Raw genomic sequence first — 15,453 nt, 5'->3', positions numbered from 1 at the left:
TCAAGTATAAGGGAAGGGGTGTTGTAAAACTTCACAGAATAACGATGGTGATGACTGCTGATAGAGGGAATTTTTTTAATAAATTTTTTTTTTTTTTGGGTGTTTTGTTGGTGTGGTGGATGGGATTGATCAAGGGTCAGCATAGGCGACCACGGCGGCATCTAAGGGCACCGGCATTAGATGTAAGAGTGCCGACCAAAGAAGAAGATTTAGCCCCTAAGCTGGAGGCCCTTGCGTAGCTGGCTCCGGATCCAGCTCCTGATGGAGTGAAGTAGGCTCCATTCAGCAACAGGTCTCCCTCTGATCTCCAATTCCAGCCCCTCCATACAGCAGTTGACGTGTCAACCCTCTTGGTAACCTGGCCCCATCAATTTTATCACAATCGTCAATCAGCATAATCAATAATCAATCACATGATTAGAAAACATTAATTCTTAAAATGATTGACAAGGATACCTCTTTAGCAAAAGTATTTTCTGGGGCAAGATATCTGTTTCCCTGGCTGTTAATCGTGGGATTAGCACTTCCACCAATCGCATACATTACCCAGTGTGTGTAGTCATTGTTCACCACGTGGAAATACCCATGCCTACACCTGTTCAAATGCCCAAATTCTCAGTCAATTAAAATTTGCTTGAATTGAAACAAATCAAGATGTGGTCACACTGAAGGAGGAAAATATGCATTACCTTGGCATTCTTTGGATAAGACCTTCCCCAAAATGGTTGTAAGTTATGGTCACTTGCATCACCTTGTCTCTAGTGTAGGAGTCGCTGTGGCCCAATAGCATAACCTGTATAGCATCAGTCACATAAGAAAATTTCAGTCTATCCTGTTCCATAATTGATTAAACCAATTGGCAAACTTGATGCGTGGAGGAAGATATATAAACACCTCGTTGTGGTGGGTGAAGTAGTTGTTGGAGATGGTAATTGCTGTTGACCCCATAATAGCATCAATAAGACCATCAGCACAATTAGATAGAGAATTGTGATCAATCCAAATATGGCTTGATCCAAAAATAGAAATGGCATCTCCATCGGCCATTGTTCTCCACCCATAATGACTCGGCGAGCTACGAACCATGGCATTCCCAGTAGGTTTGCAGTCATGGATATTTATGCCGTGAATAATGACATTTGTGATGAATTGGATGGTGATGCAAGCACCATTGGCAATGTGTACATTGACACCACGGCCATCAATTGTCTTAAAGCTGTTCATAATAAGCTCTTGCTTGAGTGTGATCACCATGTCTCTCTTGAACACAATCCACAAAGGCCTGTCCTGAATGACAGCGTGCCTTAGTGTGCCTGGTTTGGGGTTAACTGCGTCATCATCCCCTGGGTCGCTAACAACATAATACCTGCCATCGCGGCCACCGATGGCGTTGCGTCCAAAACCGATGGCACAGTCAGCAAGCCGCTTTCGGCGCAAATACCACCGGCTATCACAGCGCCAGCAATCATCAATTGGGTTGCCGGTTCCACATGAGAAATATCCCAATTTTCTCCTTTCAGTGCTATTGCGAATTGCCCTGATAAATTTAAAAAAAGAAAAAAAAAACCAATTTCATAATTATTATGATCATCATATTAGTTGATTCTCAAAGCATGTGAAGATTAATTAAGAAGAGGCGACATTGATGGACAATTATAATGACAAGATTAATATGTTCGAGAATTAAACCATTGTCGCTCCTAGGCTGGCCATGTGACATAGCGAGTTAGATGTATACGGATAGATGGATACGGCTCATACGGAAAGGTGATATTATTGACCCACATTAGGCTGTTAGAAATAAATGCTAAGTGGGGGAACACTGATTCCTGTCTGGTACTTGGTGCGTCGGTGGACATTAAAAATTGGACTCTCCATTCATTCAATAACATAGTTATGTCAGTAGAGCAACTAGTAGATCAGGATCACCAAAGAATTCCATGTTAGTTTTCTTGTATGAAACCAGATCAGTGATTTGTGATCTGAACCCTTGACAGCCTGGAGAAAGGGAGCATAATTTAAGTCGTCTACCCCACCAAATGAAGATATAATAAGACAGAGTGCATGATATTGTTGTCGTTTTAAATCAATGCACAGGACAGATTCTCATTCCTGCGTTCTTCTATATGTGGCATAAGTAATAATCATGTGAAATAAGTTAACAAGATTAATAAATTTTCTCCAACAAACCTTTTTGTTTTTTTTGCCCCTAAGGTTTGATACATAAACACCAAATCTTATCCTCTACTACTACTCGAATTCAAGTGATCGCAAGCACATAATTCGTTTATGATAAATTAAGCTGCACTCAGGTGGCACGTTTTCTACAGCAAACTAGTAAAGCAAAAATGAAGACAAACATGGACTTTTACTTGTCAAAATATAATCATCTTATATGTAGTCAACTAGTGGTTCTAGTTCCAGACAAAAATAATCCAACAACCTTTTAAAAAATATATATGAAAAATGAACTTAAAGTTGCACAGCCATTGGCAAAAGGCATGAAATTGAAAAGCTTTCGTACTTGGGAATGATACTTGGATAAGATAGGTAAAAAAAAAAAGACGAGCAATAAAATAAGAGCGCGAAGCGCGGATCTCACTACAAGGGCATGTGGATGGGCTGGCAACTAAAATTTACAAGGGCTGAGGGATTGCAAATTTGCAGCAGGTGGGAACATGGTCGATGCTGATTCCTCTTATGAATAATAAATTGGACGGTGGTCCAATTGGCAATGTTTAAGAATTTATCTTAATTTTAAGTGGATAGTTAAAGCAAGGTAGAGACCAATGAGCATCAGTTTTTGACTGGAATTTGTTCTCGGGTCACATGGGATTGATATGATACGAGGCCAAGTGGTTAAAAAGACGTGTCAAAATTACAAGTAGTCTCGTTAGGTTGATATGTACGGGTCATGTGAGCCCTCATTTCAGGATAGTATATTTTATTTTATCAGGTAATAAAAAACAACAGGAGATAATTAAAAGGGAATGAATTGTGCGATTAAATAATGGGGAGAGAAAATAGAGATATTTACATGTCCACCGTAGCAGCAATTTCATCCGGATTATCAACGGCGTGCTCATGAGTCCACTCCTCATCATCGAATTCAATCCTGCAAGTATACACGACATCCGCAAACCTCAAATTAAGCAATTTTACTCGAATGAAGCGACAGAGAGTTTTGGAAAATTAAAAAAAAAAAAAATGAGAGTGAACACGACGTCGTTTTCATCCCAATGGAATTCTCAATTTTGTTTGCTGGAGTCGGTGACCATCCGCCAAAATGCGGGCATTTGGACTTTTGTAGTCTACTAAATTTACTAATCTAACCTCTAGATTTCCAAAATACGTATCGGGCAATATCGCTAATTCTAATTGAGTGGGAATAGGTACAGACCGAGGGTGTTTTAGGGATATTTTCGAAGGCTGCGGAGGTCAAGTCGTGATTCGTTGATTTTACGGTCAATTATTTTTGTCCAAGGTTGAGAGAACAGTGAGAGTAACGTGAGCGAATTAACGATTCAGATTTTCTATATGAAAATCAGATCCGATCGCACGGCTTAGACGGTCAAACAGTCAAAAAAAAAAAAACACGGAACTAAAATTGTTTATCTAACTACAGTTCTTACGCCGTCACCAAGTGGAAGATTAAGATTTGTTAGAAAGTACAGGAGGAGAAATTGTTGAACTCGTGTTAAGCATCAACACTAACCTCTCCGGCATTGATGAGTTGTTCGAGCTCTGCAACTGCTCATTTTTCAAGAACCTTGAAACACGTAACCACGAATACAAGCAAACAATAAGTATTTTAACGTAGAAACAAAAAAAAGAACGCTAAATTTACGTATTTTGAATGTACCTTGAATCTAGCTCGTGCTTCTCCGTTGAGGCATTAGCCGTAACAAACAGCCATAGAATCAGCAATGTACATACAGAGTACCGTAGTTGATAAGAAACCACCATTGTTGCTGCTTCAGAGCTCTCTCTCGTTCTCTCTTTCACCGTGACAGTGGCTCTCTCTCTCTCTCTCTCTCTTTCTCCGCGTGTTAATAAATTGGGAGAATGAAAAAAAATGGAACGAAATTGAGTCAAATAAAAAGCTCTGGGGAAGTCGTCTTTATATAGCGAAAAGTACGTTCGGTAGCCTAATACTAGTAATGCCTAACTCCGTTAAATCTCCAGTTTAGCTATTAACCATGGTTAGGTGCAATTAACCCTACCACTTAACAACCTTCCTAACTGCCGCTAACTGACTCTCTCTCTCTCTCTCTCCCTTCGAAAAAAAAGACTTTACTCCTCGCACGTGCCAAGTGCGTCGGTATCTCACGTGCCCCGCCATCTCCCTCTGAAACTCAGCAGCTAACCACGTCCGGACCACCGTCGCCAACTCAGCTTTATTTATATTTTCACATCAGTCAATGGAGCCGAATGACACATTGCCACGTCGACAATGTCGCCGATTAACTGAAATTGAGGCTAATGCGTACGAATTGGCTGAATAATAGAATAGAATAAGGCCGTCAGTCGACAGGTGTCACATAAGTGTACGGCACTTATGTGTCAACCGTCGAGGAAGATTGCGGACTCCCGATTCGCTACTTCACCGGTTGTATATTCCCGAGCTGAAATTTTGCATTAACGTGCATCATTAATAATAATAATAATAATTAAGGACCAAAACTGATTTTCAAAATAAAATTTTCAATAAATGAGTTGATGCATTCGAGAACATTTGATCCCGTCTAGAAGGTTTTCTGAGAGCAAATCGAAGAGGTCCGTTTTGGTGATTGGACGCGCAATGTCGAGTGCCCATAACTTGGATGGGTTCAAATTGTCGGTCACAATGGCATAACATGTGGTTCAATATGTTTCACTAATTTTCATAATCGGAAAATTTCATAGCAATTGCTCAGATAAGGCTGTGTGTACAAAATGTGCCTGTAAATTTTGATTTTTTTTTTTTTTTTTTTTTGTGGTTAAACCACTGACAATCTTGGGGGGGAAAAAACCAATAATATTTGTTTTAATCAATCAGAACCAATAATTTGATTATTCTGCATGTTTTGTTTTAGATCAATACAATTACAGCATGACCTTAATGTAAATGATAGCATGATGTGATTGGTTGATAAGAAATCAGCAGCACACTCATAAAGGGGATGACTATAGATATTAGGACTCATATTTTCAACATTTCAAAATATATACAAGTGTCCCATCATTTTTTGTATCAAAGTATCTTTTGTAAGTACACAGAAGTGCGAGAATTATGAAAGAGGGATGCTTTTGTTGTAATGATCTTCTGATTATTTGTATTTTTGTTGGCCGCTTTCAATCGTTAAGCAATTGTTGTTCAAAATGGTCTCATTACCTTAACTTGCCGTACAAATACATTAAATCAAGGGACCGTGTCTCTCTTTAACATTGATAACAATTTTTATTTCAAGGAAAAAGAAAATCCAACATGAGCTTCAGTAAATGAAATCAAAGGAATTCTTCGTGCGATTTATGATCCATTTCTCATAACTATATATGCATAGAGTATTAATTACATATCGTTTTTAGAGTCATAATTATATTGATGTATTTTGTGCCCGATAAAATAATCTACAATAAAACGAGAAAAATTTGTCAGCAGACTAAAGACATCATTCACATGTGGCTCAACGTCATTAATTACAATACTATATATCAATTTTGTGGTGACATAAAAGTTTTTTTTTGGTTGGTCGCAGCACAGATATATCGCGAGTGCAGATGGATCATCTAGGTTAGACTAATAATTGGGGGCAATAATTAATATTCAGTTGGTGGGCTTTATATATACTTCATGTATAAACTAATGAATGTAATAATAATAAATGTAAGTAGATAATTTTTTCTGTAAAAATTGTGAAAATGCTATTACGAGGAAAAGCCACCAAAATCCTAAAAAAAAACTGTTCAATTGCATACATAGATTCAATTGATTTAAAAAATAATTACACAAAACAAATTTTTACGAAATTATATTCATATGATATTCAGTTTGATCATAGTCAAAGGTCACAGATGTCCAAACAAATAGACCTATATTATTATTTCTAAGATCAATAGAACTGTATGTGTATATTTAAGCAAATTTCGAAGGTGTTAATTAGACTCTTAGTGACATTTTCCATAGTTTATTTATTAATTAATTTATTCGAATTTTATGATTAGGTTGCTATGTTGACGCATAACAACCCGTAAAACATGTTATCGTTTTTTTTTTAAAGTTCAATAGAGGTGTTATCGCAATCGTTTTGTATACTTTGACTGAGTTTTGGTTTCATTTTTATGATTGGAAATTATTAGAAACAGGAAAAATAATTAAAAACATAATGATCTCACATCATTAATCAATATTTATATTAATCAAGATTATCTCTATCTCAAGTAATTGTTTAAAATTTAAGTTCAACTAAAAAAACGCAACTCTTCAATCTGATTGATTTTTTTTTTAAAAAAAAGGGTAGAAAAAAAAAATGTTGTTAGAGTTGGTAACTTGGTATAAGCTTAGACGCTACACCTCAAATTATTTCCCTTTAGTATGCGTTAATTTTGTGTGCAAAGAAATCAACACCAATCATACAAGTAACTAACTAAACTTTCAGATAAGTTAGTTTGATCTAATTGATTCAACATTTCAGTTATTAAAAGTTTTTGGATATTGATACAAAAGATAAATTTGACTATTTGAGATTCAAAATAAAAATCTCACATAAATTGGAGGAGATTAATTATATACTTGAAAAATAATTTTAGTTCAATTTATGTTTCTAACTTTAAATCATAGACGAATAAAATGCCCATTCTCATCTATCTCTTTCTAATTTCTCTGATCTAGGTCAATGGGTTTGAGCTACACACATCAACGCTCAAATCTGTAACATTTTCTCCACAATTTCCTATTGCTAAAAAAACATGATTAAAAAGAAATTATTATTTTTTTAGAGAAGGAAAAAAAGGGGGAAGAAAAAAAGATCATGAAAGAACAAAAATATGACTGACGCTGACTAGATCATAAATTCATCAATGGACCACTCAATGTGATCCGATTGAGGCCCATTAATAACACCATTAATTCCAATACTCTCGAGCTTGAAAACGAAGCCTACCTAATAAATGATATTTCCTTTTATTACTTCCATTTCTATTTTTTTTTTAAAATCCCAATTATAAAATATGAAAGTGAACTTCTGAAGTACTACAGCTTTCCGACCAACTTCCACTTCCATTTATGAAACTACATGTAAAGAATTTTTAATTTTTAATTGATTTGTGTATTGAATTGATAGGTTAGGAAGTTGTTTAGGTGTAATTGCCACAACAGCAGCACAAAAGCCGTCGCATCACATGGCTTCTCACCGCTAATCAAGGCGAGCTGCTTGTTACCCAAATTTTGGAATGGGCAATTTCATTTTCTTTACTATTTAAAAAAAACTAATATTTCATAAAACATTAATGGGTACTAATTGATTATTTAGATATTGAAAATATAGGATTAGTGGTGGCTCATCTCTATGACTTTGTTTTTTTTTTTTTAATCCATTGTAAGCCGTTATTTGTGACAAAAGATGTGTTTAAATCTCACTTAGGCTCCGTTTGGTACAGTTTTTTAAGTAGAGCTTATTTAAGTAAAGTTTTTACAAATAGAACTTTTACCTAAAAAATTTTAGTTGTTTGATTGTTAATAAGAGCTTTTATTAAAAATCTATAAAATTACTTTAATAGGCAAATTTTTTAAAGTTATATTATGAAAAAAATAAAATAAGATTATCAAATAAGTAGATGATATTTTGGATATTTTAACGTTTAATTTTTTTTTTTAACTTCTACTCCCAAAAGCCCAAAATTTGAGCTTTTACTAGTAGAGACAAAATAGTTTATTTAACCTCTACTAAAAAAAATTACCAAACAATAATAAAAAAAAAATATGATAAGAGCTTATGAGATTAAATAAACACTTATGACCATTAGATAAATCATATCAAACATGAATTTATATATGATTAGTGGAATGATTATTTATTGCAAGAGTGAAAGTTAATTAGCATTACAATTAGAATTATTATAGCCCATAATTGTTAAAATATTTGGTAAGAAAGAAAGTGGAACTGAAACAAACACAATCGATGGGAAAATACGGGAAAATGACTTCTTGTGTTCAGGTTAGCTTGCTTTGACAAAGAGAGCACAATTGGTTCAATATCCCTAACCAAATGCCTCCACTTCGTCCCCATCTCTATCAAAAACCAAAAACTAATTGAATAGAATGAAGATCACTAGATCAAGCCACGTCTTGTTTTGACAAAGAAATTAATTGTTTAGTCAAAATTTTAAAATGAAATTCTATTATAATATTGAATTAGTTGTTCTTCACGCTCAACCAACATAATGGAGTTGAAGTTGACCTCAGAGAAAGGTAACTTTTTGTTGGATTTCTTTGCAGTGCATAGGGATGTTGCTCAAAATTACCTAACAAATCATTATATATATATATATATATATATATAATGGTTATAATGTGCTTAATAACGCTAACCTAACGTAACCATTTAAGTCATCAACTACTTGTAAAAGATTTAACTACTTTAAGTTCGATGTTTTTATTAATTTTAATTGTATTATTTGTGTAATCACTAAGTTATATGGTTGATGTATTGTACGATCTATGTTGTTATAAGTTCCCTTACTTAAGTACTAGTTTAAATTTTTGGGTTGAACAGTTTCATTAATCTGATATTAGAGATATTGTGCTCGATATCAACCATGCTCATGTTCTTTAATTGATTTCTATTTTCAATCTTATCTCATTCATGGCTTCTTATGCGATTATTTGGGATGCATATAATTTTAAAATTGGATCCACATTTCACTTGAGGGAGCTGATGCTTCTTTGTAACTATCGTCTTCAAGTTTAATTTAGGGTTGAGCTTTTTTATTAACAATTTTAACCTAAATATCTCTTTAATTTCAGCTGTTCCAAATTCTCTCAATTGAGTTATATGGAATGCGTAATAATATGCTTACTTAGTGTGGATACTCAATTGAAATATTTAATGATGTGACATGAGCTATAAAAATAGTAAGTTAATAATTAATAATATCATCAATATTAATACTATTTAGATGACATTAATGACTAACAACATTTCAATGAATATCCCAATACACACACAGTGGTGTTTTAACTCGCACACGCACACGCGCTCTCGTACACAGACACACAATGATGTTTTAACACATCTTAATTTTCTTCAGAAGAACATGTATTTTGAAATTGAAAACCGAACAATTCTGATCATTTTAAGCAACCCAACATTTTTGGGCTTTTTACCCGTAATGTAATTTTTTTTTCCTATAATATACAGGTGGCATGGCAAGATTCTTCTGTTGGATCATTACTAATCGAATTCATTTTCGATTAATGATTAAATTTTTTATATTATCACCGAGAATTGAATAACTGGTGGTTGTTTTCTGGAATTAAGAAAAATATTAGGTGAAATACATTTGAAATTGTGGCAAACTCTTTTGTATTTTAAGGAATTTTTCTTCTCCTCATGTTTTTGTGGCCTGCGGCGATGGCAGCCGCCGGCCCTGAGGTTTCATCACCGTCGACAAGGGGCGGCCAAAATTAAACTTAAAATTGTGTTGGCCGGTGCTAGAACAAATTTGATATAGTGTTGTTATATTTCTAATATATATTATTTAAGTTCTTCATCGTACGTGAAGATGTGAATACAATCCATTATTGAGCTAACTATCTATTTCCTTCATAATCAAAATCAAATTACGAGCTAAAGGAAAAAACTTCCACAAACATAATCAATGGGCCACGTCCCATGTGATGTTCGGTGAGTTTATCAACATAATATTATAAGCAATAGTTAATTATAAGCGTGCATATATGAATTAATTTCATTTCATTATCAATGAGCTGAATTGTAAATATAGTATATAACAAAACTTTCTCCGTTACTTATTAAATCCAAAAGTTAAAAGGCAAGAGGAAATGAACATTGACTTTAAATTAGCATAGTGTATTCTAATCATAATTATCTTCAACTATATATATATATATATATATATACACATTTTAGTTTATATTCTACTTAATCAGATTCATGCTGCACGTTATATATTTATTAATTTCAAAATATTTCCTTTACATTTTGTTTCCTATGATTGTTTGGTATATCGATTACAATTTACACAAGACATTTCATCCCAGCACGTATCACGTAGTTTTGAGGTTGTGGCATGTGACTTGACCTAATGAACCTTGTAAGTTTCACTTGAGCATATTACATATAAATAATATATATATATAGAATCTTGTTACTTCGATAGCCTTTAATTAAACTTTTTTTTATTTTATAAAAAATAATGGGATAGCTAGGTTGCGAATATTTGAATTCTCTCTACGTGCCAAAAGATAAAGAATTTCACTTTATTTATAAAAAAAAAAAAAATTAATACAAAGCACACCAATCCAGATTCCAAATCATCCCCTATGATTGCTCCTTATCCAATGATAATAAACAAGCCAACATATTTTAGGGTTTCATGCAAATATACCACATGCTAGCGAGTCTAGCCATCTAGATACATATAAAATATTATATATATATATATATGTGTGTGTGTGTGTGTGTGTGTGTGTGTGTGTGTGTGTGTGTGTGTGTGTGTGTGTGTGTGTGTGTGTGTGTGTGTGTGTGTGTGTGTGTGTGTGTAATATAAGATAAAATACACTTTTTTTAAAAGGAAAGATTATATATATGTTATAATTCCTGACACGAACCCCATTTATTGCCTGTCCGAAATTTTCGGGATGGTAACGAAGCTTTTGATCAATAATGGCGGTCCATGTTATTCATAGTTCTTTAACAATTAATAATATTCCTTTTTTTTTTTTTGGTTAGTTATAATGTAATATCCTTAAATACTATTAAAACACTTACATTATGCACCGTACGTTGTGTGTATCTATTCGACGTACTTGCTCATGTCATCTTTAAACCATGATTTCACGCCTAGTTTTTACAAAATACAGACAAATCAAATCGCATGCGGTTGTGGGCATGCAAATTGCAAGTTCTTAATAATTTCTTAACTTTAAAGTGTTTAGATTGATCGGAAGAAATTTTTTGAAGAAGGTTTAGTTTAATCATCGACAGGGTGAAAGTTTAATTCAAATGGGAGGTTTTGTAGAATTTGAACACAATTAAAACTCTTTTTAATTTACCAAATATGCAACATAATTTTAATCTCAGAAGCTTTAATTGCTTCTCCATAACAAGTGATTGAATTTCAAGCTTTTGCTCGCTAACCCCACGACAAATTCTAGCGTGCAATTTGAAGTGGATGGTGATGATTACCCTAAACCGAAGTGGCCGTAGTCAGCGCATTACAAAATATTCAAAGAACTAATAAGCAGATCAGATGGATCACTTTGATTTTTTGAGATCATTTGAAGTTGCCTTTGACTGTCAAATTACTAAAATTGTGGCTGCTTTGCCTATAACAGTGACATCCATACATTGGCTGGCTTGTTGGAATTTGCGTCATTGCTTGGGCTTTCTTTCCCCAGGACCCTATCAACACGTCTACAATTGACTTGAGTCATCGATGAAAAGGTAGCTTGAAGAACAAGAACAAGAAGCAAGTTCACCGTATCATCATTGATTTGAGTGCGGCATTTGTGCCATGAACTCAGCAAATGCCCCCAAATACTTTTTGTGTTCCATTATTTTGTTCGTTTCGAATAATTATTGAAGTTTAGACTTGAATTGAAACAAGAGGAACACATTTTGCCACCAAATCCAACCTAGCCAAAAGAATGAAGTGCACATGTAACCTGTAAAATCTTATTATATATGTTTGTGCACCATCAAACCATAATGCCAAAATACAGCAACAAGAGTGCGACACGTGTACAAATGTTTATTGGATTAACTTATTTATTTATACACATTAAGATTATTGATTGATGTCCACATGGTTATCGCCAGAAAATGATACATACCATGTGGGTTTATTGTTCTGCTGACTTGTACTTGTTTTGTCTACAATTCGGCAAGCTAGCTGACCCAAGTCTAGCTACTCGTATATCACTTTTGGTTGTGTTTGTCGCTGGACCATTTACTCATTTTCGCAAAGTATCCAGCCCCACTTCTAGTTTATGGCTGTCACATATGGATCAATCCAATCATATTTCAATTACTTCAGTTGATTATGTTTGTCCCACATTCTTGAATGTAAAAGAGGCTCGACACTGGCGTATAGGACATGCAAATTCGCATGAAACATCATCTGTAAACTAATTACAGATAGATAATGATAAACAGTTGATGATCGATAGAAGCTCATATTGCCCATAGTCATTCATTCCAAAGGTGGGTTTTTCACTTTTTTCTCCTTTGAGGTGTTTGATAAAACCCAATGCCACATCTCAGTTGCCGTTTTATTTATTTATTTCATCTTTTTCTTTCAATAATTAACAAAAAAAAATTGTTTACCACCATTCAATAATAAATTTTTCTTTGAAAAATATAATTTTTATCCCGCAATTATTATAGTTTAAAAGTTATGTCATCTCATTACCAAATAGACCCTTAGTCCAATTGAGCATTTGAGATCACCCTTGCATTAGTAATGTACACTTTGGAAGTAAGCGGAAGCAATTTTATCTTTATTGGATTAGTAATTCAAAATAAAATTATTAATGAAAAATATGAAACAAAAATCAATTTATTGGTAATCAAATTACAAATAGAAAGCAAGGAAGGTGCTACTATAGTGGCCCGTCTCTTCAGAAAAGCTAAGATATGGGCCAGCCCGCGTTTGGCAAATATTTGCCCAGTTCATATGAAACGCCGCCCTATTGTTCCAAGCGTGACTTTTTGAGTGGCACACTTCGCTTGGGAATTTACATGAACACATTCTTATCTAGTAGTGATTTGTATGAATTAAGATTCAGTGATGAATTGAGTTTTAGCTGACGATGATTAGAGTTGTTTAAAATTTTTATTTTTTTATTTATCTTATCTAACAATCATTGATTCAGTGTTCAGAACAAACTTACGTCAGAAACAGAATTCATATCTTGTTCTCATTATCACTTATTAATTGGAAGGGAACAGGTTACCATGTGCAAAAAAATGACTTGAGTCATCGACCGGATGTCATAAAATCTTTATTGTAAAGACATGCTAAGCAATAAGCCAAAGGTGAAATTAACAACATTCAATAATAATATTCCTAAGTGAAAACTCCCATTTGGCTATTGGCTAGCTAGGTCTCTCACTCTTACTGTCACCTACCACTTTCCTTGATCCTTGATTTCTTTATAAATGAAGTGATAAATCAAGCTTTGAATCTTTACCCTTATCAGCATTAGCAACACTCTCAATAATTTGATTCTGTGACAATATCCCACCTCCATTATCAAATCTTATACTCCTCTGCCAGTTCAATAAACTTCTCTGATCATCACCTTGATGATCGCTGTGATAATAATTCCCTCCGCAAAGCACCACAGTGTTGTTTTGATGATCGAACCTTGCTGCTGCACCGTTGGATTTAGACCTATCTGATGATGATGCGAAGTGCTGTTGTGTAGGAAAATAGCCAAAGTTGGAGCTGTGTGCTGATATGTACATTGATGATGGGTGCATGAGCTGCTGGCCCATATGGTGGTGATGATGGCTTGGGGCAAACACCATTGGCGGCAGCGATGGAGTTGTTGAAGCATATTGATGAAGATGATCTGATGCAACACGTTTAGCTTTTCTTGCAGCTGTTCTTTCTTTCTTGTGAGCGTTTTGGTGGCCTCCTAATGCTTGTGAACTGTAAAATTTCCTCGAACAGAATAAACATGGAAACACTCTTGGTGATGAATCATCTACATTGGCTTCTGCTGAAACTTTCCCACGATGATGATCATCTCCCATTTCTGTAACCAAAAGAGAAAATATATAGTTACGTTATGGGAAAAGGGAAACAGAAAAGATAAGGAAACAAATATACAAAACTCAAAACAGAATAAGAAAAAAAGAAGGACCTTCAAATAATGGAGCTACAGTAGAAAATACTGAATACAAGTATGTATATGTGTGTGTGTGTGTGTGTGTATATAAACTATAAAGTGAGTTCACTTGAGAAATAAGAAGATAATAAAATTATGAAGAGTAGAAAAATGTTAAGAGAGACTGTGGAACTAACAAATAAGGGGAGTTGCTTGAAAGTTGAAACAAGGAGCTGTATGGGCTTGGGAACAGAAGAGATAAGAGAGAGAGAGGTGGTAACTGGTAAGTATTAAGTAATGCTTGTTTATGACAAATTCTGCATGTCCAAGTAAAGAGAGTGATTGGTTGAAAGGGATGTGCGTGAATTGGGAAATGGGCAATTAACTCTTTGTTCTTTCTCAGTTGGTAGCTGATTAATTGTTATTATTATTTTATATGAAAGAGTTAACGAGTAGCTAGTAAGCTTGGACGATCACATACGTTACTGATCTGCTGTGGCCAATGCGGAAGGATTCGGTGACTTAAAAGCTAGAGTCAGTAAGTCAGTGAGTCCCCCACTTGAATTTATCGGACAGATCAGAAACTGAGTGGTGTTATTGAATGGACGCCTTTAACGTTCATTCATCATCTCATGCAAATGGGGTTAATTTTTCTCTGCTCTGTGATTCCTCTGCCCTTTTCTTGTAAATAGTTATGGGGGCTTCTTACGGCAGCCGCCAATCCAAATGCAACTTGTTGCATCTCCTCCATCACTTTGCGCCTCCAATCACAGAGCCCTGTAATTGTCTATGGACCATCTCTCACTTATACCTGACAAATTATCTAAATTAATTTTCTCAACAGCAGAATATTTGTTCAAGAAAGTAATAACTCTGCTTAAGGGGGGCAAAAAAAAATCCATGATGTTGATATGATTTTAGTTCAAGCGCAAGACATAAAACAATCCCAAACAACTTAATAACATTATTTAAATTCAGTAAGTCCAACAAGGATTCTTTAAAACTCATTATTGTGTTAATTGTGTTTGTAATTTGAATAATTAGTTGGATTTAACCCAACAAATAAAATTTTTTGCGGATAGAAAATGATTTTTATAGTTGACCTAAAATAGTTTCTGATAATCTCTTAATTTTTTTATAAGCAATAACTAAATCATAAAAGAAAAAATTAGTTTTTTATTTATGTAACTTAACCTTTAATAGGATCATGGTCCTCTCTTGATATAATTTTCTTCTGAGCAAATTTTATTAACGTGATTGATAATCAATAAATTAAAAAAATAAAAATAATAAAATTATAATCATACAATAATACTAAAATATAAGTAGTACAAGATTTATAAAAGATCGCAAATATTAATCCTATTGCTTAGTACTAGTGTCCTAATCTCCTTTGA

At 34.2% G+C, this 15,453-nt stretch overlaps 2 protein-coding genes across 4 annotated transcripts; both read right to left on the bottom strand.

The window, feature by feature from the left end:
- Positions 1 to 101: 101 nt before the first annotated feature.
- LOC102624695 (probable pectate lyase 8) lies at positions 102 to 4,099 on the bottom strand. Its single transcript, XM_006480127.3, has 7 exons — positions 3,863 to 4,099; positions 3,716 to 3,769; positions 3,038 to 3,115; positions 895 to 1,537; positions 690 to 793; positions 457 to 595; positions 102 to 358 (listed from the first exon to the last, which is right to left on the bottom strand). The coding sequence occupies exons 1-7, from the start codon at positions 3,964 to 3,966 to the stop codon at positions 137 to 139; spliced, it is 1,344 nt and encodes a 447-aa protein (XP_006480190.2). The 5' UTR covers positions 3,967 to 4,099; the 3' UTR covers positions 102 to 136.
- A 9,106-nt stretch (positions 4,100 to 13,205) lies between these two features.
- Positions 13,206 to 14,970, bottom strand: LOC102624988 (protein LATE FLOWERING). 3 transcript variants are annotated; one of them, XM_025098416.2, is made up of 2 exons: positions 14,538 to 14,970; positions 13,206 to 13,984 (listed from the first exon to the last, which is right to left on the bottom strand). In XM_025098416.2, exon 2 carries the CDS (start codon positions 13,980 to 13,982, stop codon positions 13,377 to 13,379), a length of 606 nt encoding a protein of 201 aa, XP_024954184.2. In that variant the 5' UTR covers positions 13,983 to 13,984; positions 14,538 to 14,970; the 3' UTR covers positions 13,206 to 13,376. The 3 variants fall into 3 exon arrangements, with proteins under 3 accessions (XP_024954184.2, XP_024954185.2, XP_015386402.2); XM_025098417.2 differs by lacking the exon at positions 14,538 to 14,970 and adding an exon at positions 14,254 to 14,435; XM_015530916.3 differs by lacking the exon at positions 14,538 to 14,970 and adding an exon at positions 14,093 to 14,247.
- Between the last annotated feature and the right edge of the window lie 483 nt (positions 14,971 to 15,453).

Source organism: Citrus sinensis, chromosome 3, assembly GCF_022201045.2.
Source record: "Citrus sinensis cultivar Valencia sweet orange chromosome 3, DVS_A1.0, whole genome shotgun sequence".
NCBI lineage: Eukaryota > Viridiplantae > Streptophyta > Magnoliopsida > Sapindales > Rutaceae > Citrus > Citrus sinensis.
The sequence above is the reverse complement of the archived record's forward strand: the minus strand, read 5'-3'. Positions and strand labels throughout refer to the sequence as shown.

What these genes read in the sequence shown, in the direction of transcription:
- LOC102624695 (XM_006480127.3), bottom strand. Translation starts at nt 3,966, where the DNA reads ATGGTGGTTTCTTATCAACTACGGTACTCTGTATGTACATTGCTGATT. An exon ending in ATTGCTGCTACGGTGGACAT is followed by an intron (nt 1,538 to 3,037) that starts GTAAATATCTCT and finishes TAAATTTATCAG; the next exon opens with GGCAATTCGCAATAGCACTG. An exon ending in CTTATCCAAAGAATGCCAAG is followed by an intron (nt 596 to 689) that starts GTAATGCATATT and finishes GCATTTGAACAG; the next exon opens with GTGTAGGCATGGGTATTTCC.
- LOC102624988 (XM_025098416.2), bottom strand. Translation starts at nt 13,982, where the DNA reads ATGGGAGATGATCATCATCGTGGGAAAGTTTCAGCAGAAGCCAATGTA.